Here is a 23,287-nt window from a genome sequence, read left to right on the forward strand (position 1 = left end):
CTGATGAAATATTTCAATACAATTTGTAGAACTGGTGACTAAAATTGAGTCATTTAGATTCCCTGCGAATTTTATTTACTTGTTCTTTTCTTGCCCTCCATAGCAACAGATAAAAGGATTGTCTGCAGAGAGACAACATTATTCCTATATTTAACGTTTTCCTTTCTAAGACATTTTCACATGATGGATCATGATATTTTCTTTATTCATCACATTTGCACCTAGACCGCTTCATTTCTTCGGCAACTGGTGTGTTGGGATTCCTGGCATAGGCCATGATACCTCAATTAGCCGATGGTTTTTCAGGTTTCCAGAAAACTGAAGGTTTCCCTTGAAGTACCGGCAGCTTTCATATTTCAGCCGGTTTCGGTGAGAATACGATTTCCTCACGCTTACACCAAGGCCACTGAACACAATTTAAGCCTTTCTGGATGCCCAGGGTCATCTGCCTTTGCACACATATTCCCGAGCCGTGCATGGCTATTACAAAACCCATGTCGGTATGCCGTCAGTCTAGGAACCTCTGGTTAAGGGAAGTGTTACACCGGTAGTAAAACTTGAATGGTACTAGTGTTTTTGTTTGCCCTCGGGCTGTTATTCTTATATAAGTTTTCTACCTCCCTCTCCTGTCTGTCACCTGTCTCCTTTGCCGTTGTCATAAAACCTGCCTCTTATTAGTTCTCTGTTTCTGGGCTGCTGTGGGCTGAGAAACTGAATAACTAAGGCAGCTATAACTGTGGCTAAAATAAGAGCAAATAGGACCACATGAGAGCATAAAGAACTCATCTATGAGTATCAGTCGCGAGCTTTGGTGCAGAAATAGCCTCCCCGCTTAGAGGCCTTTTCCTTCCTTCCTAATTTTCAATCACATAGTTAAATTGCTGGCTAATTGTGCTTCAAAGAAGAGATCGTGTGGGACATGTGACTGTCTTGAATTAGAGCTTTTCCAGAGAGGTTTTTTCAGTGACTGATTTCCCATAAAGTTGGGACAGAGGGCAGAACGAATAGGTAAGCATAAGGAACATGATTTTTTTAAATATATTATATCACCTGTCTAGTTTGGGATAGTGATCAGGTGACTTGTTCTATTAACTAACCAGAGACCGGTTAAACAAAAGCGGCATCGACTATAAAAGTCTTTGGGAAATCATCTCACCAGGCACTCTGATTTCTGTGTCCTGGTGAACATTATGAAACTGTCTACCTAGAAGGCTCCCGGCTGATAATTCCTTTTTTATTCTTTTTTTTTTTAATAAGTTCTAATCTTTGGGGGCGCCTGGGTGGCTCAGTCAGTTGAGCGTCTGACATCGGCTCAGGTCATGATCTCGCGGTTTGTGAGTTTGAGCCCCGCATCGCGCTCTGTGCTGACAGCTGGGAGCCTGGAGCCTGCTTCAGATTCTGTGTCTCCCCCTCTCTCTGCCCCTCCCCTGCTCATGCTCTGTCTCTCCCTCTCTCTCTGTCAAAAATAAACATTAAAAAAAAAAAATAAGTTCTAATCTTTGGATTTTTCTGGTATCGAGACGCAATGGTTGGGTTCCGGGATTCAGTGGACTTTTCATGTGTTCGTTTGCTTTGCTTCCTGAGGACGAGAGTTTGCTGTGAGTCATGTTTCATCTGATATGTATCAGATCCGGCTATGGAGCTATGACTCAGACGGGGCTTCAGGCCCAGTTGCCCAGCTCATCTTCTGAGGAATCGACAGTGAGGCCAAGACTACTGTCCTGACACATTTTTCCTTTCCTCTTGCTCTTTCAGGATCTAAAGAGAACAGCGTGACCAACAGCAGGCAGGTCCGCCTTGCCACGGGCATCTTCCCTGTCATCAGCCTCCTGAACCATTCCTGCAGCCCCAACACCAGCGTGTCCTTCATTAGCACCGTCGCCACCGTTCGGGCATCACAGCAGATTGGAAAAGGGCAAGAGATTCTCCACTGCTATGGTGAGCCCTCCCTGCCTCGCCACTGTCCACGTTTCTCTGGCAGGAAAGGACAGGGTGAATCAGAATGGGCAAACCAATGGACAGGTGAAGGCAGTGCATACTTGGGCCAGAAAAAGAAAAGGCCTCCTGGCCTCCTTCCTTGGCCCTATTGTGTCTAAGCTATCACGTATCTCACTGCTTAATCCCATAAACTTTCTCTGCCAAAAATGGGCTCAGAATAACTTTTTGGGTTTTTTTCCTTCCTATCCTTCCAACTTGGAAGCTTCTTTCTTTCTTTCTTTCTTTTTTTAATTAAATATTTTTTAACATTTATTTATTTTTGAGAGACAGAATGCATGCAAGCGGGGGAGGGACAGAGAGAGGAGACAGAATCTGAAGCAGGCTCCAGGCTCTGTCTGATATTTCCACACAGAGCCCGACTCGGGGCTCGAACCCACGAACTGTGAGATCATGACCTGAGCTGAAGTCAGACACTCAACTGATTGAGCCACCCAGGCACCCCAGAAGCTCATTTCTATATCTAGTTCCACAAATGTTTGAGTAAAAGGCATCTGTCACATGATGAATAATTGACCGGATCCTCTGCTAAGCTGAAGGGTTTTTTTTTTTTTTTTCATTTTTATTTTATTTTAAAGTTTGTTCATTTATTTTGAGAGAACGAGAGAGTGCAAGCAGGAAAGGGGCAGAGAGAGGGACAGACAGAATCCCAAGCAGGCTCCGTGCTGCACTGTCAGTGCAGAGCCCAGTGCGGCGCTTGAACTCACAAACCCATGAGATCATGACCTGAGCCGAGATGAAGAGTCAGATGCTTAACTGACTGAGCCACTCAGACGCCCCTAAACTGAAGTTTTTTGAGTTTAGTGCTTGACTCCCTCTTGCCTTCACTATTGGCCACATGTGGTCTCTCTGCAGGGCCTCACCAGAGCAGGATGCGTGCTGCTGAAAGGCAACAGAAGCTGAGATCACAGTATTTCTTTGACTGCAGTTGCGCAGCTTGTCAGAACGAGAAGCACTCAGCTGCCACAGGGCCCCGGTGGGAGGCGTTCTGCTGTAGGAGCTGCGGGGCGCTCATGCAGGTAAATCTCTCTTCTTGCTTCTCTACTTTGGCTGGAGGTCAGTCATCCAGCCCAGAGGCCATAAATCTTCAGGAGAAGCCTGGAGGCTTCTCAGGGGAGGCTGAGAGCAAGTCTCTTCCCCTTCAGCTCATCTTCCCCGCACACTGGTTACCCCTCCACAGGAACCACAGGAAACATTGGATTTAGTAATCTGTATCTTGCAAATAACAGAAAATCCCACCTAAACTGGTGTGAGGGAGAGGGAAGGGGGGGAAAAAAAGACTGGGCATGTATTTGCTCAATAAATCACTAAAAGGTCCCAGGATGGGGGTACTTCAGATAACAACTGGATCCAGGGACTCAGATAATGTCACCAAGACCGATTTCTCTCTCTCCCTCCCTCCTTCCCTCAGCTCCACTTTCTCAGCGAGGCGATCCTCGGACAGACTTCCCTCTGGTGGTGGTGGCGAGATAGCTACCGGCAGTTCCAACCTCACATCCTCCTGGTCCGGGAGGATAAAGACACGCGCTCCTCTCACAGCAGTATAGGCCAAAATTGTGCTTCATTTCATTGGCCCGATCCCTGTGGCTGGTGGAAAATCAGTCACATAGTTTTCCTCCAGCCATTTGGCCCAGAGGAATGGGTCAGATTGGAGCCACATGACCACCCCCTCAGCCACGGGGTCCTGAGTGGGGGAGGGTAGGAGAGGATCCTCAGGAGAAATCACGTTGCTATTGCCAAATGAGGGTGTAGATACTGGCATTTATTTTTTTTAATTAAAAAAAATTTATTTAATGTTTATTTTTGAGAGAGAGAGAGAGAGAGAGAGAGAGAGAGACAGAGAGACAGAGCACGAGCAGAGGAGGGGCAGAGAGAGAGAGGGAGACAGAATCTAAAGCAGACTCCAAGCCCTGAGCTGTCAGCACAGAGCCCAGCGCGGGGCTTGAACCCATGAACCGCGAGATCATGACCTGAGCTGAAGTCGGACGCTTAACCGACTAAGCCACCCAGGGGCCCCGATACTGGCATTTAAAAACCAGCAAATGTTCACCTCGGAGATTTTCTCCTCTGCCAGAGGACACAGTATTCTTAGGGGAACCATAAGTGTAATGTAGAGCTGGTTGTGTTGGAAAGCTGAAGTTACAAACCCAAGGTCACCTGGCACCTCTTCCTTTGGTTTTCTTATGGCTTTTGCTTTTTTAAAATTGAAGTATAGTTGACACACAATGTCACATTAATTTCAGATGCACAACAAAGTGATTCAACAACCCTGTACTCTTTTTATTTTATTTTTTAATTTGAGAGAGAAAGAGCCGGGGAGAGGGGCAGAGGGAGAGAAAGAGAGAATCCCAAGCAGACTCCACACTCAGCACAGAGCCCAATGCAGGGCTTGATTCATCCCATGACCCTGGGTTGTGGGAACATGACCTAAGCCACAATCAAGAGTCAGACACTCAACTGACTGAACCACTCAGACACCCCCTTTAAAAAAAAAAATAGGCTTCACGCCCAGCACTGAGCCCCACATGGGGCTTGAACTCACAACCCTGAGATCAAGACCTCAGCTGAGATCAAGAGTCCGATGCTTAAACAGCTGAGCCACCCAGATGCCCCCAACAACTCTGTACTCATATGGCCTTTTCATAACCACTAGGAATGTGTCTGTCATCCAAAGCTCTGACCCTAAAGAGAGATAAGAAAGGAGTCTAGAGATGGGAAGAAACTGTGAATTGTAATACCAGTTTAATTTTGGTTGCAAAAATTAAATCTTAGGGTGGGATCATCTACTGCTTTCAGTAGAGTTGCTGCTGTCAAACCGAAGTGAGTCAGGCTTTGGTCATGGTGTATTATTGCCGACATCTCTTTGGGGTCAGAAGCTGTGGAGTGACCCTATAATGTAAGGCACATGCAATGTTGCTAACCGACTGTGGTACAGGAATAAAGACAAAACTGACTTCCACAGGGAGACGATGTACTGATCTGTGGCAGCACGTCCTGTACGGAGTCAGTCAGCAGAGATCACCTCATCTCTCGGTTACAGGACCTTCAGCAGCAGGTTGGGATGGCCCGGAAGCTTCTCAGAAATGATGAACCAGGTGAGACTGGCTCCCTGCTTTGGTCCTCCAGCCCCTTCCTTTTTATTCATTCTGAGATCACCTTGGACTCAAGGAGACTCAGTGATGATGGAAGAATTACATTTAATTATCCCCATGCCAGCCACAAGATGGCTATGCAGGCCAATGAGACCAAACCCTAACCAGCTGAATTTGTGTGGTGTCCTTGAAAAAGGGCCAGAGGATTTAAGCTGTTGTTCTCTTGTGCATCAGAGAGCTGAGTTAAAATACCCCCATGATAACTAAAGGGTTATCTCTGACACCCATGATCTTTGTGCATATCCAGAAATTCAGTGGATTTATTTTTAATTCCAGGGCCTAATGACTTAATTTTCTAAAGAGATTCTCTGCTCTCATCAGAGCCTCATCTCTTGTAGAGAGTAGTGGAGCGTGTGTCCAATGGATGGAAGTATCCTGCTTTCTTCAGAGAGACGGTTGTAGAATTCCACATCACCCTTGCAAACTCTGCCTTCGAACTTGATGTCATAGGAATTTATTTACTGAACTTTGTGGAAGCTGACCTTTAACCTAGATTTCAGTGTCAAGAGAAATCATGGTCATAAGTGGAATCTAGGCCACTGAAGTTGGAAACCCAGAGTAAATGTGGAGAGGCCTCACCTAGCACCTTTTTCTATAGAAAGAGAAAACATAAGAGAACAACAGCTTTACTGGAACAAACATTGTGGGTTGGTCACAACCGAAGGAGACAAAGTAGGGTTTCCACATTCAACCCAGCTAATATAGAACTTAAAAGCTGGGTTCACATTTCCAGGACTGGGTTTGTGTGGTAATGAGGCCACTTTCCTTTACATTGATAGAGCGAGCCATTCAGCTATTGTTGGGGTGCCAGCGTGATGCCCAGAGCTTCCTGTCAGGAGAACACAGTCTGGTGGGAGAAATGGAGGATGACTTGGCCCAGGCCTATGCCGCCTTAGGTATGACTTGTGTCTTCATTTTCTGTTCTGAGGAACAAGTTTGCCTTGTGTGTTTGGTCATGACCCTAGCCTACCTCTTAGCCTTCAGCTAAAGCTGTTCTCCCTCCTACTGAGCTTTCCACACCCTGAAAACATTCATCCACAGTTGACTGTGATTCTCTCCTGGAACCAGATTTTTGTGTCTCTGCAGGGGACTGGCAAAAGTCAGCTACCCATCTACAGAAGAGTCTCCAAGTGGTTGAGGTTCGCCATGGGCCGTCCAGTGTTGAAATGGGCCATGAGCTCTTCAAACTGGCCCAACTCTTCTTCAACGGGTAAGTCTTTCTCTTTTTTCCTGACACTTTCCAGGCCACTCCCTGTCTTTCATTAGGTTCTTCTGTCCTTTACCTTTTTTCTGTGGTGCCGTTAAGCATGTTGAAACTTCTTCGTTTCCCCTTTAGGAGAGATCCTTTCCTTCTGTTTTATGGAAAAATGGAAGCTTTAGAATCTCCTCCTGAGAGATATGGGGAAAGCTCTTAGCTCTGAAAGGAGATTCCTAGGGAGAAGTTGCCAAGCAGTCCCCCCACCTGCACGTGGCCCCTCTTCTCAGTCCTTGGGTTCCTCACACCTCTCTCACTGCCCTCACTCTCGCAACTTCAAGTCCAGGAGCTCTTCCTCCTCCCTATCCTGTTCCTCTTAAAGCAGCTCTTCTCAACCAGGAGTAATTTTGCCCCCAGGAGATGTCTGGCAATGTCTGGAGACAGTTGGTTGTCACAATTCAGGGTAGAGACCAGAGATGCTGTTACCACAGCTAAGAATTGTCCAGCCCAAAATGCCGATAGTGTCAGGGTTGAGAAACCCTGCTTTGGAGGTTTCACGGAAGGAGCAGTAGGGCTGATGTCATCTACCTTTGCGGCTGAGATCACTGGGAGGCCCTATTTCTAGATGGAATACTTACTTCCAGCCTTGCTAAAGCTGCCATCAGTGCACCCTGGCTGAGGCAGTGTTTGAAGCTTGATCCTAAGATTACGAATGGTTTGTGGATCTGATACCCAAGACACAGAGGTCACCCATTTGGTCAGAGAGAGAGAGAGAGAGAGAACAGGGCTACAGAGGCAGGTCAGGGATGGACTTGGTTACCTGGAGACGAAGGCTCCTGAGTAAACCGTGGCATAAACACCAGATTAACACTTTGAGATTTTCCCCTTTCTCAGGACCTTGGAACCTTCGTGCTTTTTCTGATAACTTTGTTTTCAATCTCTGCCTTGCCGTGTGTTCGTGAAAGTCTCTCACCAACCCTTCCAGACTGTAAGATCCTTGAGGAGAAATTGACCTTCTATAACTTTGTATTTTTCACAGGGTGCGAGTAGACCCTTGATTAAAGTTTGCTTGGTTGAATGGGTGGATTTACTCCTTTTACCTCCCGTGGTTCAGGTTTGCGATACCAGAGGCGCTGAATACAATCCAAAGGGCAGAAAGGGTTCTGATGGTGCACTATGGCCCTTGGAATGATGAGATCCAGGAGCTACGAAAGATGAAATCTTGCTTATTGGACTTACCACCCATCCCTGCAGGGCCTTCTGTGTAGGGTCCAAATGTTTTCTTCCAATAGTTAACTACCCTCCCATAAAAACTCCCAGTTCCCGGAAAAGACTTAAAACTAGTGTCTGGAGAGTCTAAGCACTTTAAAAGGATTTTAGCTCATCTGCAGGCATCTGGAAGTTAGCCTGGGGTTTTGGCTAGACTCCACCTCACTAAATGATGATAGTCTGTTTCCCTGGAACATTCCTATGGTTTCTAGTAGTAATGAAATGTTATGTACCACTCCAGTGGGAACTTAAGCTCTTGGTAGTTGGTAGTTGTATTGTAATTGAAAAATAATTATAAAGCAAGAAATCACCGAGGCTCCTTACCTCTATCTAGAGTCACCATTTCCTGTATGATATCTAGCTTTCTCGAATCCTTTGTTAAAACTGGTACAGTGTAAATTGTAAATAGAGAAATAAATATGGGGCCACTTTACTGTTGATCAGTTTCTTCCTGTCCTTATTATCTGCCTCTCATTCTATGCTCATGGCAGACTCACTGACCAAACACTAATAAAATCGAGCTTATAGTAATGACATGCGCGCCTCCGTTCTCAGTTGTGTTTATTAGCAAGCCTGAAAAGAGACTCCTTTCTACCAGACCTCCCCAAGCTGGTAAATACAGACTGCATATGTACTGAGACATTGGGGGCGGGGGGGCTTCAAATGATGCTGAGGGTACAGGCGTTGCTGCTTGTGGTTTCAAACTTGAGGGACAAAAGGTAGGGATGACGGCTCTTTTCTACCTGGATAGGTAGCAATATTCTAGATTCCATCCTGTTCAGGAGGCTAGGAGACTCTGTTCTGAGCCCTGGTTGCTATATAGCACCATCGGTGACCAAGTGGTTTCGATGAGTTAGTGGAAAAGAATGTCAGGTCCACAGTGCTTTGAGAGCTTGCCCACCCTGGCCATGACCAGGAAGTGTCCATTGCTTGCCTCAGCATTATAATCTGGAAACGATTAGCCCTGAAGATGTCTGGCAGTAGCTTTTCAGGAAGCTGAGTGTTTAAATTTTTTTTTTAATTTTTTAAATGTTTATTTATTTTTGAGAGAGAGAGAGACAGAACGTGAGTGGGCAAGAGGCAGAGAGAGAGGGAGACACAGAATCTGAAGCAGGCTCCAGCCTCTGAGCTGTCAGCACAGAGCCCAACGCAGGGCTTGAACTCATGAACCATGAGATCGTGACCTAAGCTTCAGCTTAGGTTCAGCTTAAGTTGGACACTTAACTAATTGAGCCACCCAGGCACCCCAGGAAGCTGAGTGTTTAGAACACAGTTTGCATTCAAACATTTGAATGAAGGTCAGGCAGAATCTCATTTATCCAAATTCTCTCTACTAATTCACTGTGGCAAGACAGTGGCCAGTTAGGTTTTTGTTGTTGTTTGTTTGTTTGTTTCATAGAGATAAATTTTTCTTCTTGAAAATTTAGTCCTGAGGACAGTTCTGTATTCTGTTCCAAACACTTGACATGTCTCATGTTCCTAAAAAAAGGTCCTGTTATACTGTGTAAAATAGACATACTCCCCGAAAAAGAATACATTTAGAATTTTTCACATATCAGGTCCCATTTTAGGTGTACTTGGGAGCTCTCTTTAAATGCTTTATGAAATATTTCCTGAAGTTACAAATTACCTCCCTTATCTGTCTGTGTTATCCTGTGTTGTCAGGTGATACTAGCTTGACTGGGGACTATCTGTGCTTGCATTAAAACCTAAAGTTTGGTTTATTTAAGAGCATGCCCCACTGAGTATAAGTTATAAGTTATATACTGAGTATAAGTTATACTCTTATAAACCGTGACTTCTGGGGCGCCTGGGTGGCCCAGTCAGTTAGGCGTTCGACTTTGGCTCAGGTCATGATCTCATGATTCATGGGTTTGAGCCCTGCATTGGGCTCTGTGCTGACAGCTCAGAGCCTGGAGCCTGCTTCAGATTCTGTGTCTCCGTCTCTCTCTGCACCTCCCCTGCTTGCTTGCTCTCTCTTTCTCTGAAAACTAAGTAAACATTAAAAAAAAATTTTTTTTAAATGGTGACTTTCTGCAGAGTTTAGACAGACCCAGGCTATAACTATAGTACCAGAAAATTACTAAAGGGCTATTTATCTTAATATTAAACTTAACGTAGCTCAAAATAGGAGGAACAGGGCAACAATAGTTAAGGATAAAGCACGTTTATTGCAAAGTATACATTGAAACATGATAGGGGCAGCCTTCGTGTAATATGTAATCAGCCACCCCCTAGGCTTTTCTTTTTCTGGGATATTTGAACTTGAAACTGGAGCATTAAATGCCCCTGGGGTCCAGAATTTTGCCTATGAAGAGAAGGGCCCCTGTGTCTGTGTCTCTCAGTACGAAAATGAAAGGTTGGTTAAGGTGATAGTCCAGGGGAAAGGTGAGGCGGGCAGGCTGGAGCCCTGCGCTGGGGGCAGTGCTGGCCCCATCCTCATTCCACTCGAAGCCACCTCGATGTTCCACTTGAGTAAGTTTAATAGGTTTGCCTGTGATCTTGCTAAAGTCTGGCGAATCAAACAAGGATTGTAGTTCTGCAGAGATTGAGAGAGATTTCCGTTAAAACCCTGCCTTACCCAACACCCCGAGGAAGAATATGCTCCTGATTCTTAAGTCCTGATTCTCAAGAAGGCAGGCAAGCTGGGAGTAGAACACCACTTTGGACATTCTGTGAGGTATGAACACAGACCTCTGGGCTGGGTAGAGAGTAAGTGACTTGCCCAAGAGCACACAGCAAGCGAGGTTAAGATTAGAAACCAGCTCAACAGACCTGTCTTGAGATGCAGCGTTCTATTAAAAGATGCATGCTTCTGGGGCTGAGGAATGTGTCTGATAAGGAAGGCAGTTCAGTCTTCCCCAGTCATCCCTGGCTTCCCTACTCAAGGGCCATGGAGCCCTTGAGTTCTGCTTATCAAGGTGGAAGGCTCCAAGGCTCAACCCCATGCACCCCAAGAGCAAGGGGGTCTTGCGGACATACTCATCTCCTGCAGGGACTTAGTGACTTCGCCTTCATAACTCAGCTTCAGCTTGGGGATGGTCAGGACGGCTTGAATAGTCTTCAGCTCTCGGTCTATGTCATGAATGAATTCAGAGGTGAGGCTCTCTTCTATCATGGTCAGGTTCTGGGTTACTTTCAGAGGCAGGAAAAAGATGATGCTCATGCTGCCGGTCAAGGGCAGCTGGGCAATCTGCAACAACAAAGAAGGAGTACAGGGGTTAGTGCTTTGGAGCCCAAGAGCCCAGGGCTAGACACATACTCGAGGATGCCTTCTCCTCTCCTGTTTGGGTCCCTGGCCATGCCTTCCCCGGCCCCTAATCTATTTAACAACTGTCCTTCTAGGCCACTGCTTTCTGGCAGCAAGATATCTACTCTGTTCCTTCCAAAGAGTAGACTCTTGTCTTTTCTTACCTCAGCCTAATACCAACTAAAGTTATGTGCTGAAAGAATTTTCTCCTGTGGTTCTAAGGAGCTAGGATTGAATCCCAGGTCCGTATTTTCTCCTGAGGATTGTCTGCCAATAGTTACTGATCATCTGTTATGTACAGAGCCCTGGACTAGAAGGTGGGGGCGTTGAGCACAGCAACACAGAAGCAGTAATAAAATGAGTCTTTTGAGCAGAGGTTGTGAACCTAAGGTCCATGGGACAAACAGCATCAGGAGTCCTAACGGCCCCTGAAACCACATACAGAAATGTGTGCATGGGTATACGTGGCTTTTCTCTCCAGTGTTTTGGGCGTTCTGTCAGATTCCCAAAGAAAAAGGTTTAAGAACTACTGATTTAGAATTAAAAGATGTCTAGTATATGTGAAAGATTTAGAATGCCAGCAATTCGGAGTTTGTGACAGTTTGTTTTTTAATTTTTTAATGTTTAGTTACTTTTGAGAGAGAGAGAGAGAGAGAGAGCAGGGAAGGGGTAGAGAGAGAGAATCTGAAGCAGGCTCCAGGCTCTGAGCCGTCAGCACAGAGCTCGATGCGGGGCTCAAACTCAACAGGGTGCAAGATCATGACCTGAGCTGAAGTGGGGCACTTAACCAACTGAGCCACCCAGGCGCCTGAGTTTGTGACAGTTTTTTAAAGTTTCGCTTTGAATTCTAGAAATAAAAGATCTCCCCAAAGAGAGAAAAGGAGAAAGAGAGAGGAAGATGGGGGAAAAAAGACAAGAAAACACCAACATTTGAGTTGTCCACTCTTGGCCCATTTCGCATTATCTTCTCTCTTTTTTTTTTTTTTTTTTAAAGTAGACCCCATGCCCAACGTGAGGCTCAACTCACGACCCTGAGATCAAGAGTCGACGGCTTTACCTACTGAGTCGACGGCTTGACCCTGAGAGGATAAGTTTCAATACCTGTCCTTCTTCATTTTAAGAAGAAAGGCTCAGAGAAGCTGTTGACTTGCTGAAAGTCCCACAGAATTTAGACAGCTATCACATCTCAAAGGTCATCTTATTTCCACTATACCATCCTGCCTGTCTCGGTCCCCCCGGCACCCACCACTCACCCTACCCCCTACAGACCTTGCAACTGAGATCAGAGTCCAAGCCGTAGCGTAAAGTGGCCTTAGGGTCTGACATCATGGGGACTCTCACGGTCCTCTCCTCATCCAAATGGAAATCTTCAAGGGAAGTCTTTCTGGGGTCAAACTTTGTTACCCACTGCCCTGGAATGAAACAAATGGGGTGCCCTGAGCCCCGGGAGACCAGACAGGCATTGGGACCATGGTGTGAGACCAAAGCATATTGTGGAAAGCTGCCTGGCTAAAGCAACCGCTCCAGAATGTGCAGGCTGGACCACAATATGTCTAGGATCTGAACACCTTCCGTATATAGACTCAGGAGGAAGGAAATACATTGATTTTAGTGATTTGATGGTCTGGATTATACAATAATATCCTCCTGTGATAGCCCAGGGGGAAAAGTAAACTGGTATCTACTTCTGCAGTGAGGTGTCTGGGAGACAGCATCGAAGGAGGTCAGAGCTGTAAGGGACCTCAGCATCACCCCCTCACATCTGAAAAAGCGCCGAAGCCCAGAGGGGTGAAGGCACTTGGCAGTACAGCGATGTGATAACCAAGCTCCCTTAGTCTGATGTGACCTTCTGGAGATCAGTGCTTCAAGGAGGGCTTTTCTCAAGGTTAGGGGTCCACTGTTGCTACCGCCCGAGAGTTGGTTGTAAAGCATCGGAGGTTGTCCAAATCCCACCCAAGTCTTATCTGAATGGGGCCAGCCTCGCATGGCGAACAACGGTTTGTCGAATACTTGCCGTGTCCTGGGCACAGTGCTCTGGTCGATGTGAAGATAGGAGACGATACAGACAGAGGGCCTCTGACGTGTGTCATCCCGTGTTAGAGGTGAGGGAATAGGCCCAGGAAGGCTGTGAGGCCTGCGCAGGGCTCTGCAGCCGGGAAAGGCCGAGCTGGGCTTTGACCCTCCTGTGACTCCAGCCCAAATCTAACGGTGCCCGCCCCAAACAGGCACAAGAGTGGTAGCGCTCTCTTGTCTGAGCTGGTCTTTCTGCATAAGCCTCTTCGCTATGTAGGCACTCCCCACGTTTGCCTGGGATTAGGTGACGAGCACAGAGCTCTCAGGCAAGGGTGTTTCCCGGGTCATCCTCTGGCTGTTCGCCTCTGGGTTCATGCTGAGCTCCATCTCTGACGTCCCGCCCTTCCCCAGCCCCTCGGACACCCACCATCCACCCTTGGCCAAATGAGAGGTGGAGGAGCCCTCACCCTTGAAGTAAGCCACACCGAGAAGGAGAATGCTGATTTCACTGGGTATCTCCCGTGTGGACCTAGCAATTTTCCCTTTCATCTGGGCCTGCACCCAGTTGTTAACCTCCTGAAGGTCCAAGCGAGAGTTGCCGGTCAGGATTCTGGGCCTGGTGCCGTAGGACTTTTCCAGTGGCGCGACAAAGCTGGATTTTATCCGCAGCTCTGGGGAGACATGGAGAGAGAATGTGCTCTGAGAGCTAACCAGCATCCGCTGTTTGAGAGCATGCCAGGCTCAGGTTCTGGTTTACCACTCAGCAGGCCCCTACTTCCTGCCTAGTGACTTCCCGTGACTTGCCGGGACTTTGTGCCAGCTTCCCCAGGCGCTGGACAGGGAACAACGAATTTCTCTCATTGTCATTTCTCTTTGCGTTACCGCCCTCCCCCAACCCTCCCGCTGTCTCCCTCAGGCCACTTCCTCTTTCTGATCCTCTTTGAGCTCACGGGCCCCTTCCTGCCCACCAGTGCCAGCCCCAGCCTGGGCAGATGTGATCTAGTGTTTAGAATGAAGCCCCCATGTGGAGGAGAGAGCTCTGTATTCCTCGGGCATCCCTAGCTAGCAAGGTGACTCACTCCTCTCAAAGATGATCCGGGAAGCACTCTTGAAGTTCTTCTGGGGGGCAGTGACGGCAGCAAGGAGCTCCTTATAGGTGCCGTGGATGTCCGGGTTGCTGATCAGATCATAGTAGAGAGCCCGGTGAATGGTGGATTCTGTCCTCTGTTCTGCTCCTGCCAGAGAGACATGGGTGGGAGCCTCACTAACTGCCCACCGGGGCCCAGATCAGGCCAGATCCCAGGACAGGCCACCACACTCTAGTCTTTTACTGCTCATACTGGAAACATCTTAGACTGGCAAGAAATTTGAAGGCAATGGAAGAAAAATGTTTTTTTTTCTAATGCAGGCTAAGGTCATCAGGCCTAGAGAGCGCAATAAGGGTAGGACTGAGGGGTACAAGCCCCTGTGCATCTCCATCACAGCTGTTACCAGAACGTTTTGTGGTTACCTGTTTATTAGTCTTAGCTAATAGAGACTCATTAGCTCAGCTAATATGAACTCAGCTGTGAGCCGAGGGCGGGCAGAGACCACGCCTGCTTGTGTGCGGTTGAACCCCCATAATCTAGCCGGATGGCTGGTATGCAGAAGCTTTTTGAAGGAATGAATGAGTGTTGAAGTCACCCCGTCTATAAGTGGTCCCGAGGCCTCACCCCTGAGTCAGCAGTGCTCAGCGCCTCCGGGGAGCGAGGAAGGGATTGTATGTGCACATGCAGGGGACCTCAGCAGGCCAGTCTCTCAAGCACCTCTTCGCCCCTTCCTGAGGGGAAGAGTGTCTAGGACTTAGAGAGGCATGTACACGCAGAGGATTCTGGGGCCGTCTGCGTCTGAGAACTCACCCAGTGAGAGGGCAGAGAGAGCAGTGGCCACGCTGAGTGGAGACAGCAGCACATTGGCAGTAGGGCTCAGGCTGGACCTCACACGGTACAGATCATAGCCGAAGTTGGAGATGGCCGCTGCCAGCTTGTTCACGGGGACCTTGAAGAAGGGGTCCTCCTCCTCCACCGGCACCCCTGTGGTGTCAGGAGCTGGGGAGTCCTGGATTTGAGTAAAAAGGGCCATTAGAGATGAGCCGTGGATGACTGGTCTCGTTGCTTTGATTGGGATTGTCATTCTGGCCCCTTACAGCCATCCCGCCTGAGGACCGTCCATGTAGCCTAACTTTGGAATGTGTCTGTGCTCCCTGATCATGCAGGAGCTCTCTGCTTTGGACAGACAGCCCCAGATGGAAATCAGTTGACCACATTTAAACACTGGTGACCTGTGAGCCTCAGGCCTATAATAATTTTAAAAAAGAGAGAAAGAAGAGCCTCCTGCCTTCCAAGGAGCTCTGTTCTCAGGCTAGAGCAAAAGCTACCTGTCTGTCCCCCCTTGCTTACTGCTCCCAGGTCTCTACCTGGACCCTCCTTGCCTTTCACGGTCTTGATCACATATCATCTCCTCCACCACAGACTTTCCCTCATTGCCCCAAAGTGAAGGCGCTTTTTGGTTTTCTGAACTTTTTACAGAGTCAACTACCACTTACATATGAACCACCTACCATGTACTGGGCTCTGTGCTAGTTCTTTTCATTTGAGGTACTTTATTTCTTGCTTATTGATGTATTCCATGCCTCAAAAGGCCGAGTGCCTTGAAGGCAAGAACTGAGTCTTTGATGTTTCCGCCCATCCCCAGCCCCTACAGAGCAGGTATTCAGTAGGTAGAAAGTGAGTGACTGACCACAACGGCCCTGTAAGGGTAGGTGTTTTTAAACCCACTTTATCGATAAGATAGAGACAGACTCAGGTGACAGTGACTTGTCTAAGGTAACCAAGCTAGGGGCACCTGGGAGGCTCAGTGGGTTAAGCGTCTGATTTCAGTGAGGTCATGATGCCGTGCTTCACGGTTTCGAGCCCCACGTCAGGCTCTGTGCTGACAGCTCAGAGCTTGGAGCCTGCTTTGGATTCTGTGTCTCCCTCTCTCTCTGCTCCTCCCCTGCTTGCATTCTGTCTCCCAAAAACAAATAAACATAAAAAAATTTTTTTAGAAAGAAAGAAAGAAAGAAAGAAAAGAAAGAAAGAAAGAAAGAAAGAAAGAAAGAAAGAAAGAAAGAAAGAAAGAAAAAGAAAGAACAAGGTAACCAAGCTAAATGAGAGGTAGAGCCAGAACTCAAACTCAGAACTCACAATGAAGTCCAGGGCTTCGGTCATTATGCCCGTGCAGCCCTGGTCCCTCACTGTCACTCAGTATTAGCTTCTCAGCATCTGCCTTTGCAGTCTGAGGCCTTCCACACTCATATCTCTGCCGCACCCTGGTTGGTATCTGCACAAGTATCCAGGAACTCACCCAGTCAGTGAGACCCACAGTCCCACAAGGTAATGAGAAAAGGCCTTCACCAAAGGGACCACCCTGGTCCCTGGGGTTTGTTAGACTGCCTTCACCTTTCACCTTCTGGGATCTTATTTCTGTCTCCACTAGGTTCTCTGAAAGGCAGGGCAAGATGCTTTCTGTCTGTTTTGCTGATGTCTATATGTAAAGGCCAGAGCCTGGCCTGGAACCTGGGTGTCTGTCCTGTCTCTCATGCTGCCTGCTAAGGAGGGGCTGGGATTGCTGATGTCCCCACCTCACCCCACCCCCACTGACCTCCAGGCTGCCCGCATTGTCCTGGCAGCTGCCTGGCCCGAGGAGGGCTCCAGCCCAGAGGAGTAGCATGAGGGCCTGCATCCTGGGGCCTGCAAGAAAGCAAGGGGCAGTGAGCTGTTTCCCTCACCCACTGCCCTGCTCCACCAGCCACCCTGGACAGGGAGCAGGAGCTCCATAGGACCAGCCACCTCGCCTCTGACTTCCCCAGGCTGGAAGTGGCCCCTCAACTTGACGGTCCCTCCCTCTCATCACCTCCCCTCTCCTCCACCTGCCTCAAGGCCTACCGTCCCAGGGTGAACCTGCGCTTTCCTCTGCTGTGTCAGGAGACCTACCTTTGGACCCAAAGCTCCAGGGCCATGGAGATCAAGTCGTGGGCCCCTCTGTGTGGATATGGCCTAGCACAAATGCACAGCAAGGCATTTCCCTAGAGGCACCCAGCCAGCTCATTACATAGGATTTGGGGTAATGTCAGAAGGGGGCAGAACCGAGGTCCCATATGTAGAATGACAGAATACAGAGAATGGAGGCATCTGGTCGAGCCCCTGCTTTCCCCAGGAAGTTCTCAGACTCTCCCCTTGAATTCCTCTGGTCTAGAACCTGTGGCCGCATAAGGGACTCATTCCCTTCCCAGTTCTCTGTTGAGAGCTCTTAGTCTCCTAGTTAGGAGCACTGGCCCTAGGGTCAAACAACTGGGTACAAATCTCAGTTTGTCTTAATACCTCTCTAAATCACAGTGTCTTCTCTTGTGAAATGGAGATCAAATAGTTCTTACCTATTGTGATGATGATTAAATTGGATAATGTCTCCATAGACCTGAACAGGGCAAAGGCAGGTGAGCTCTCCAGCAATCCCTGAGCTGAAGTGGGTCTCCCTACACCTGGAACCCCAGGGCGCCCCTTCATCCTAGGGAGACAGGTCCTCTTCCAGCCACCAGCTCAAAAATAGCTCTTACACCCTCAGGGCTTTCTTTGCTTCAGGTTAAACAACCGGTTTCTTAGTAGGGCCCCCCAAGTCCATTCACCTCCCCAGCAGTGGCCTCCTCTGGACCCACTCTCTCTGGCCCCTGGACCACGAGGGAAACAGGAAATCTGGGTCCAGAGCTGTATGCGTGCCACCATCCCTCACCCTCCTGCACTTGCTGCATCCGTGAGCTCACCCCTGGGAGTCTGGGTGTGGGGTGGGAGGGGCGGAAGGCAGCTAAGGGGGCGTCACGGGTAGGATCTTCTAAGAGGCCCTCTGTTCAAAAAGTGGGAGAAGGGGGGCACCTGGGTGGCTCAGTTGGTTAGGTGTCCAACTTCAGCTCAGGTCATGATCTCACGGTTCATGGGTTCGAGCCCCGCGTCGGGCTCTGTGCTGACAGCTCGGAGTCTGGAGCCTGCTTCAGATTCTGTGTCTCCCTCTCTCTCTGCCCCTTCCCTTTGCACTCTCTGTCTGTGTCTCTCTCTCAAAAATAAATAAACATTAAAAAATATTTTAATAAAAAATAAAAAGTGGGAGAAGGCCTCAGAAGCTAGGACCTCTGGTTGGTCTGTGACCTCCCTCTGTCCATACTGCCAAGTCAACCATTTGTAATCTGCCTTCCCTGCCCCTCACCTCCCTGACACACGCACAGGCCAAGGGTCTTGAGCACTTTCCTTGTCATCCTCTCATATACCCAGAAATACCCTCCCACACGCACAACACACATACTTTCCTGACTTTTCAGAACAAATAGGAAAGTCGGGAGTGCGGTGTGTGATTTTTGGCCAAAGTCCTTAGAATCAAGCCAGATAATCCACCAGACAACACCGTAGAGATGAAAAGCAATGAAAGAGGCCACCTCCAGAGTCTGCCCAGCTCATGGCTGGACTGCGGGTGGGAGCGAGCCTGGCTGTCTTCCCAAACTCTGATAGGGAGCTGCGTCCCAGGGTGAGCCCCACAGACCCTCGTTCTCAGCCAGCTGCCCTCCTATACAGCTGCGGCTGGCGCTCAGGGAGAAATATTACGTTGAGGCAACAGGAAAAGCTTTCTGTGGTACCAGATCGAAACCTTTAACACCATCCAGGCTCACAGCTGCTCTCTCCACCCGCCAGCCCCACCCCAGAGCTGGCGGAGCCTTCTCGCCTGAGCCTCAGCAGACTGGTTTATCAGAGACCCAAAATTCCAGGAGATTCACAGGCAGCAAGGCTAAAGGATAAGCCGTTAGCTCTAGTCCCTCTGGCCGGGGGAGGTGGGGGCATCCTGGCATAGTGTCTAAGGAAGCTACGTTTACAGTTCGAATGCATTTGAAGGTCAGACCTTCCCCACGGGAGTCCCTACAGAATCAGCCTAAGCTCCGCGGTCATGTGATCACTGTCCCCATGTGGGTGGGCTGAAGAGAAGTGAGGGACCCTGGCAGTGAAAGGCACATGGGTCCCCAGCCGGCCCAGAGCCAGTCGCTGGGACATGTACTATTAATGGCACCTCTGAATCTTCTATCTCAAGCCCTGGGGATGAGGGAAGAGGAGAGATTATTGAGAGCCCCCTACAAGGGCACTGAGAGAGCAGAGAGAAAGAGTCTGTGTGGGGTTGGGGGGCCCTCTGAGCCCACTCACTGCCCTGTCCAAGGTGATTGTTCTGTGGGCTGAGGGCAGGCAGCCGCTGCCTGGCCAGGGGCACAGGGACAATGATGCCATCCTGTCCAAAGGGCAGTATCCAAGCCAGACTCCTGTCATACCAGGAAGGGGAGGGCATGGGGAGGAGGTAGATACGCTCCCCGTTGGGCCAAGGTCAGGCCTTCCTTGCTGCCACATTTACTCAAATCAAGAGACACAAGGAACTGGGATTTTGTGATCTTGCCTTCAAGCTGGGAGGATAAATTTGAGCCAATACATGTGTTTCAGATTAAATCCAGCTGTGAGACAAACACCATCCCTCCTCCTTCCAGCACCACACAGCCTAAAGCCACATGGCAGTGGACCTCCTGGGCAGCACAGGGAAGGGCACCACCCTCTCTCCTGGGAGAGAGGCTCCGAGGGTCCCCTCCAGGCCCACTCCACCCATGGGGACCCTGCCAGTCCCCGGGAAGCCTTCCTTCTGAAGCCTGGGAGCCTGAATGAGTGGGGCCACAGTGCCCATGAGTTTCACCTCCCCACGCCCCAGAAGGGCCAGCCCTAGAAGCAGAACTGTCTGGGCCCCTTCCCCTCCCACCCTGAACTCCTGGTGACAGGCATGGGCCAGACAGTGATGGGATTTCTGGGAAGCCTGCGGCTTTTGTTTGGCCCAGACCCGCTCCTTGCTGTGGTGTACCCCAGGGAGCAGAAAGGATGCGGGCAGCCAATCTCTCCAGACCCCATACGCTGGCTGGACTAAAGAGTGGTCATTGTTTGCGAGAGGCCAAAGCCCCACTGGTCTCCCATCCCAGCCTTTACTGGAAGCTAATTTGGCCGAAGAGGAAGGATGGCGACTGGATAGAAGGACCCAGCCGTCCCTCGTCCCAGTCTTCTGTAGGGCTCAACAGGTCAGCTGCTTGGCGGTGTAGGAAGTTACCTCTGAAATCGGCACCAATTGATTTTGAAAAAGCAGCAGGGAGCTGAGCCCAAGCCAAGGCTGGGCTGGAGGGGGTTGGGGGGCTGCCTCGTAAATACCCCCAGGGAAGCAGTGCTCCGGGACAGCCTCCTTCCCTTAGGTCTGCGGAGCCCCTTGGAGGTGCTGCTCAGACCCGGCCCAGCAGCTGAGCCCTCTGTTTCTTTCCACTACCGCCCTCCTCCATTGCTTCCCACCCACTTCATTCAAAGGTCTTTCCAGCCTCTTCTTCCAGTGGTGCAGTGGGGTTTGGGGATAACTGGGCCCTGGCCTTCTACCCCCAACCCCCTCTGCCCTCTCTTATCCTCTCACCCCCGTGCCCAAGCTGCAGGAGCTCTTGGCTCCCCACCTCCTCTCCCTCGCACCCCTCTTTTCTGCTCCCTGCCTGTCTCAACCCCGGGGAGCCTCTCCAGTCTTCCCCTGACACTCGCACCAGCCAGGGAGCTGCTTTACCTGTGGGTGCACCGCAGCTCCGTGCCAGCCTCTGCACACCGAGGGGCTCCAGCAAGCACAAGAGCTATTGCAGCCGCCTCCCGACCCAGCGCCCAGCAAGCTTCAGATTACAGCTACTCCTTTCTTAAAGCGACCTGCACTCAGTTTGGATTCTGTGATTGCATCACTGCCTGGTGTTAACTTTAACCCACTGCTGCCCTTCCACCACACACCCCCAACACACACACACACACACACACACACATTCCCACACCGACTCCACCAGACCGTCCTCTGGGACCCTGGCCTTCCTCCTGCCTGCGGTCCCACCCCCAGAGGGCACCCTGGCCAACTCGGGTGGGAGACAGGCCTGAGGAAGGAAGAGACTTGCAGGAGGAGGCCCTGGAGGCAGGCTAGAGCAGAGAGGGGGGAAAAAAAAAAACAACCCTGCCCAGTGCTAGGACTCTAGGTTTTTCCTGGTCCTTGGCTCTGGCACTAGCTGGGATTTGGGGCAAGACAACTCTCCCAGCTCCTGCCTTGCCTTGGCTGAAAAATGGAGAAATGGAACTGGGATGTCTGTCTGCTTTTTCAGCCCTGGAATTTCTGTGATTTCTAAAGATCCGAAAGGGCAGTGGGGGAAATATCCGACCAGAGGAAGAACTGGGCTGTGCTAGAACCGTTAGTCCTGAGGGGAGGCCAAGAGTGTGCTGGGCACCTGCTAGGCACAATACAGGTCCTCTAGATGGGGGAACACCTGGGCCCTGCTCAGCTGGGATGTTTAGGACCTTGCAATGTGGTTGTGAACCTAAAATACTGACATGGGAAATAACGTAACAAAACGCTTTCCAGGCAGGTAGGAGTGCTGGCCGAGAGCCCAGTGGTCATCCGGAGAAGAGATCAGGGAAGGAACGGGGAACGCCTGGAATATTTAGCTGGAGGAAGAGAAAATTCCAGAGAAGAGATCAGGGAAGGAACAGGGAACGCCCTGGAATATTTAGCTGGAGGAAGAGAAAATTCCAGAAAACACCATCACCTCCTGTGAGGCTCCAGGGAGCAGAACTAGAGCCCCTGGGTAGAACTTTCCAATGGGTTCAGCTTTATATAAGAAAACTCTCTCAACAGTCAGAGTTCAAGCCTTTCAACAAAAAAAGTTGAGTACCTCTATGCAAGTCGCTGGCTAGGTATGCAGAGGAGGAGAAGGATATAGATGTATAAGGCTCAGTGCCACACTCCAGAAACTTACTGGCTAATAATAAGAGGCTGGTACGAGAACAGATTGTTCCACCATAATGTGGCACATTCTGTGATAGCAGGCTCTACAACCCCGCCGTCCAGTACAATAGTCACTAACCATGTGGCCACAGAGCACTTGAAATGTGGCTAGTCTGATAGCCTGTAAGTGTAATATACACAGCAGATTGTGGATATTTCATATGAAAAAAAAATACTGTAAAGTATCTCAGTAGTTTTTACACTGATTATATGTATTGGGTTAAATGCAATATATTACTAAAATTAATTTCACCTATTTCTTTTTTAATGTGGCTACTAGAAAATCTTAAATTACGTATGTAGTTTGCATTGTATTTCTATCGGACAGCACTGTTCTGAAGGGTATTGTGGCAATGTGGTTGCAATATATGAATCTAAGCTGTCTTGAAGGGTGAATAAGAAGGAGCTAAGCATGGAAACGCAGGAAGGGTGCAAGTATCCATGTGGACAAGTTAAAACTGGATCCCTATCTCACACCATTCACAAAAAGTAGCTCTAGCTACATTAGGGATTAAATGTGAAAAACAATTTCTGTTTTTGAAGAAACTTTGTTTTTTAATTTTTTTTAGATATTTATTTTATTTTTGACAGAGAGAGAGCATGAGCAGGGGAGGGGCAGAGAGAGAGGGGGGACACAGAATCTGAAGCAGGCTCCAGGCTCTGAGCTGTCAGCACAGGGCCTGATGCGGGGCTCGAACTCACGGACCGCGAGATCATGACCTGAGCCGAAGTCGGCCGCTGCCGCTTAACGGACTGAGCCACCCAGGCGCCCCCAGATCAGCAAAATTTAAACATCTGACAAGACCCAGTGTTGGTGAGGATGTGGACAACCAGGATCTCTTAATGCCCTGCTGTTGAGAATGTGAGAATGTAAATTGATACAACCACCTCGAAGAACAATGTGGCAACAAATGGCAAAGCTGTGCATGACCATAGGGGGCAGCCCTGGCAGTTAAAGATGGGAAGACCCAAACTGCAACCCAGCAATTCCAATCCTAAACATGCAAGCTGGCAAGATTCCACATGTGTGCACAAGGAAGTATGTATGGTCAAGAATGTTATAGCAGGACTATTTATAGTGACAAAAAGAAACAAAGTAATAGGATGCCTGGGTGACTCAGATCATGATCTCAAGGTTCATGGGTTCGAGCCCCGAACCAGCTCTGTGCTGACAGCTCAGAGCCTGGAGCCTGCTTCGGATTCTGTGTCTCCCTCTCTCTCTGCCCTTCCCCTGCTTGTGCTCTGTCTCTGTCTCTCAAGAATAAATAAACGTTAAAGAAAAAACAAACAAACAAAAAAAAAGTAGATGCATGTCTATCAACAGGAGACTAGAGATGGAAAAGTCTTCCAGCCCTGAGAAAGTGAAGGGAAGTCATTTGTATCAACACAGACCTGTCTCAGAGGGTGAAGTGATACAAGTTGCAGAAACATGCAAACTGCAGGACACAGTTACATAAGGCTTAAAAACACACACTATATACTACC

At 49.1% G+C, this 23,287-nt stretch overlaps 2 protein-coding genes across 4 annotated transcripts in view; one reads left to right on the forward strand and one right to left on the reverse strand.

Annotated features, from left to right (window-relative positions):
* SMYD4 (SET and MYND domain containing 4) overlaps positions 1–23,287 on the forward strand; it is a 69,386-nt gene that overhangs the window by 39,758 nt on the left and 6,341 nt on the right. Inside the window, exons 6-11 of one of the 3 annotated variants that reach the window (XM_086686342.1) lie at positions 1,756–1,938; positions 2,851–3,014; positions 4,958–5,090; positions 5,927–6,043; positions 6,234–6,357; positions 21,380–21,603. In XM_086686342.1, the coding sequence (XP_086542468.1) occupies positions 1,756–1,938; positions 2,851–3,014; positions 4,958–5,090; positions 5,927–6,043; positions 6,234–6,357; positions 21,380–21,572 (914 nt within the window). In that variant the 3' untranslated portion in view covers positions 21,573–21,603. Of the gene's footprint in view, positions 1–1,755; positions 1,939–2,850; positions 3,015–4,957; positions 5,091–5,926; positions 6,044–6,233; positions 6,358–7,456; positions 8,148–21,379; positions 21,604–23,287 lie in introns of those variants that run through there. The other 2 variants (XM_025917428.2, XM_086686343.1) reach the window with 2 other exon arrangements.
* On the reverse strand, positions 9,763–20,686 carry SERPINF1 (serpin family F member 1). The gene is made up of 8 exons (XM_025916279.2): positions 20,552–20,686; positions 16,556–16,644; positions 14,773–14,971; positions 13,954–14,109; positions 13,342–13,545; positions 12,131–12,273; positions 10,594–10,804; positions 9,763–10,150 (listed from the first exon to the last, which is right to left on the reverse strand). The coding sequence occupies exons 2-8, from the start codon at positions 16,634–16,636 to the stop codon at positions 9,891–9,893; spliced, it is 1,254 nt and encodes a 417-aa protein (XP_025772064.1). The 5' UTR covers positions 16,637–16,644; positions 20,552–20,686; the 3' UTR covers positions 9,763–9,890.

The sequence above is a fragment of the Puma concolor genome, chromosome E1 (genome assembly GCF_028749965.1).
Source record: "Puma concolor isolate L17-30 chromosome E1, mPumCon1.1.hap2, whole genome shotgun sequence".
In the NCBI taxonomy this organism is placed as follows: domain Eukaryota; kingdom Metazoa; phylum Chordata; class Mammalia; order Carnivora; family Felidae; genus Puma; species Puma concolor.